At 61.4% G+C, this 3,430-nt stretch overlaps 1 protein-coding gene across 1 annotated transcript; it reads right to left on the reverse strand.

Moving 5' to 3' along the window:
- Window positions 1-47: 47 nt before the first annotated feature.
- Window positions 48-3,176, reverse strand: LOC109364302 (uncharacterized). Its single transcript, XM_085216891.1, has 9 exons — window positions 3,054-3,176; window positions 2,648-2,739; window positions 2,451-2,552; window positions 2,145-2,269; window positions 1,839-2,001; window positions 1,641-1,747; window positions 1,302-1,415; window positions 1,042-1,160; window positions 48-874 (listed from the first exon to the last, which is right to left on the reverse strand). The coding sequence occupies exons 1-9, from the start codon at window positions 3,094-3,096 to the stop codon at window positions 48-50; spliced, it is 1,692 nt and encodes a 563-aa protein (XP_085073017.1). The 5' UTR covers window positions 3,097-3,176.
- Between the last annotated feature and the right edge of the window lie 254 nt (window positions 3,177-3,430).

The following is a 3,430-nucleotide window of genomic DNA, read 5'->3' on the forward strand; positions in this document are numbered from 1 at the left end:
CAGGAGCCGGCACGTGGCTCTGGTACATGGCTGCTCGTGCAGCGTCTTCAGGGCTGGTTCCGGGAGTGGCGTCGTGCCTGAGATGGCCGCCGCTGCCTGGAACAGCGGCTGTGGCTTCCTCCCGACTGTCTTTGGGAATTGGAAGGCCGACGATCCCGTGGGGAACGGCTTCGGTCTTGGGTCTGCCCTTGCTGCAGAAGACTGGAACGTCTTCTGCGTTCTTGCAGCTGGGAATCCCTGGAGGACCTCGACGCCACCTGTCCGGCAGAGCTCTGGGTGCTGCTTCCAGCACCTTGGGCCGGACTAATTCTGCTGCCACGGCGTCCTCGGGGCTGGCTCGAGGGATTTGATGCCGAACCTTGTAGGGAGGACTGGCTTTGTCTCTGGCTTGGACATCTTTTGTTTGCAGCCCCCGGGGAATTGTTGGATGCCCTCTTCCTGGCAGAGGTGTGCATGCTCCTGCCAGCACCTGAGGCTGGAGAGCGTCTGCTGCCATGAGGTCTTCTGAGCTGGCTCGGGGAATTTGAGGCACGACCCTTGAGCGGAGAGCGGCTTCTTGTTCGGCCTGTGCCCTGCTGCCTGGATTGCCTTCTGCGTTCAGGCGCTGGGGAATTGCTGGAGTACCCCACTTCCTGCTGGCTGCTCCCTTGGTGTTGCTCGTTGGATTTACGTCTCTGGCTTTTCCTCTGTCCTGTCCCGGGCTGGCTGGACAGGCTGCTGCGCTTAGGCACCTGGGAACTCGGAGATGACTCCAATGCTGCCTGGCTGGTGGAGGCAGATCCGCTGTCATCAGGTGCTGGGGAGCTATGAGATGGCCCCGCCGCCTCCTGGCTGGCAGTGCTGGGACCAGCAAGCTGCGACTCGGCACTGGAGGCTGTAAGGAGAGGCAGGAAGGTCAACAGGATGACCCGGCAGCCCCATGGAGGGAGGGGATCCCAGCCCTGCCGGGGCATAGAAACTGTGGCAAAGCCTCACTGAGGAGCCGCTGTGCCAGGCCTTGCCTGGCGCCAAGGCAGCAGTCCACGGCTCTTTGCCCCTTACCTGTGCCCACGCCAGCACAGATGTCACACTCCCAGGTGCTTATGCTGCCGCTCAAATCAGAGCAGAGCCGGTGGGTGCCTTGCGCAGCACACGAGGCGCACAGGAGCAGCTCCCAGGGCCTGGGGAAAAAAAAGAGGCTGTAGCTGTGTGCACAAAATGAGTCAAGCAAGGGAGTGGCGGGCACAGCTCTTGAGCTCAGTCCTTGCTCCCCAGCCTGTGGGGAGGCTGAGATCCCATGCAGGGCTGCTGAGGTAACTCACCCCTCTTCCTCTGCTTGCTCCCTGCCTTCTGTGTGAATACACTCGCTGACATCACAGCGCTGGTGTGTCTTGTGCAGAGTGTCATAGCTCTCCTTGTCCTCCCATGTTGGTCTTCTGCCAGAGAAAGGAGAGAAAGCGATGAGTCCTCAGTATCCCAGGCACAGGGCTGATCTGGGGCATCCCTGCTCTTGCAGCGCAAGCCCATTCCCAGCTTCTCCATGAAGCTGCGGCCAACGCTGATGGGACAGCAAAGGGTCAGCTGGGCCTGCTGGGGGCAATCCCCGGGCAGGCACAGCACTTGCGCCTCACTATCTGGAGAGCTGGGCAGAAGGCACCAACCTGGCTGGGATTTGGATCCCGAGAAGGTGCATTTCTTTCCGGAATTGCATCCTGTCTCCGCAGACGGGACATCGGAAGCGCAGAATGCCAGCGTTCATGGCCTGTCCCTGCAGCGGTAACACGAGCAGCCAGAGTGTGAGCGGGGCCTGGTGCAGCTGAGCACCTGCTGTGACTGCAGAGCAAGGGGAGGGCTCCTACCTGGATGCAGCTCCGGTGAAACCAGGCCTGTGTGCACACTGGGCACACCATGGTGTGGTAGGACTTTTTGTCCCCCACGGGCTCCAGGCAGATGGTGCAGTTTGTGTCTTGCTCTGGAGCTGCCTCCACGGCCTGCTGAGGGCGGTGCTCACAGCAGAAGGACCTGGCGGAAGACGGACAGGATGGGTGAGCTGAGAAGCGCTGAGATGCCAGCAGAGGAACACGAAGGAGTTTGCTGCGTGCTTCGGCACTGGGAAGCAGCCGTGCAGGTTCTTCCCTTGCTCGGCTGCTGCTGACAGCCCTTACCTGTGCTGCCCAAAGAACTGCGTGACACATTCCCCATCCGTGGCACAGGGCAGATGAAAGCTGCGTTCACAGCCTGTCTCTGCGCAGTAGATGGAGGCCCCCTTCTCTCCACAAACAAAGCAGTGCTGGAAAGAGAAGAGCAGCCCCCATTAGCAGCAGGCTCAGGGCCTCTGAGGCCAACGCCATGCCTCTAGGCAGGGCACAGAATGCAGGCACTGCTGGGTCGTGGAAAGACTGCCACTGCTTCCTTAGGGTCCAGGCTGAGCTGGTGCTGGCGCAAACATCCCCGTTCCTTCAGATCCTCACCTTCTGCTCTGCCTCCTCGATTGCGCATCTGATGGCATCAAGGGGGAACTTCAGAACCGCCCTCTGTCCGGCAGTGTGTTCGTAAAGGCCGTCGGCAAAAAACTGTAGAAGAGAAAAGAGCAGGGTGTCACGAGGACAGGATGGAAAAGAGGGAGCGTCCCTGGCTGGAAGGCGGAAGGAGCCCTGAGGGAACTCACCAAGCAAAACTTGTGGACGCAAATCCCGCTCTCGCCAAATGTGGGCCCGCAGGTGTCCGGGTGAACATCTGCTCGGCGACACAGCGTGCATACTGAAGAGGAGAGAGCAAATAGAAGCAGGAGTGAGTGCCAAGCGTCCCTGAGGACTGTTGCCGGGGACCTGCCCTGGGTCTGCCATGCAGGATGAGGGGCAGGGCTGGAAGATGCGAGGGGGAAAGGGCCATTGTAGGGCCCGCAGTCCCAGCAGGCACACACAGGCCAACCTGGCTGAGGAGCAGAGGGGCCATGGCCAGCGGAGTGTGGGGAGCCCCTGCCTGCCCCTGCCTCCCTTCTCACACAAACTGGCAGAGCCCGCGGTAGCCCTCTGCCCGGCAGGGAGCTGCACGCAGAGATACTTTGCTCTCACCTTCAACCTCCGGGTTGGAGGTCTTCTGCTTCCTTTTGGACATGGCACACGTCGACAGTGAGCGCTTGGAGTCCCTGCCCAGTCAGCGCTGGGCTTTCTCTTCCACACTCTCCTCTGACGACTCTGCGGGAGAAGCGGGACACGAGTGAGTTAGCAGCTCAGGCCCCCAGGCGTGGGGACCCCTCCTCACTGAGCAGCCTCAGGCAGCCCCTCGCTGCCTGCCCTCTCCTCTCCTCACCTCACCAGGTCGCACTGAGCCAGGTCTGAGCCTGGCCTGGCCTAAGCCGGTCCTGGCCCCCTAGGTCACAATGGCTGCTCCGTGACACCCTTTGTGAGGCAGTCACTACCTCACAGAGGGGTGAGGGCGTGGGCCCTCG

This window comes from Meleagris gallopavo, chromosome 1 (assembly GCF_905368555.1).
Source record: "Meleagris gallopavo chromosome 1, MGAL_WU_HG_1.1, whole genome shotgun sequence".
Classification (NCBI taxonomy): Eukaryota; Metazoa; Chordata; class Aves; order Galliformes; family Phasianidae; genus Meleagris; species Meleagris gallopavo.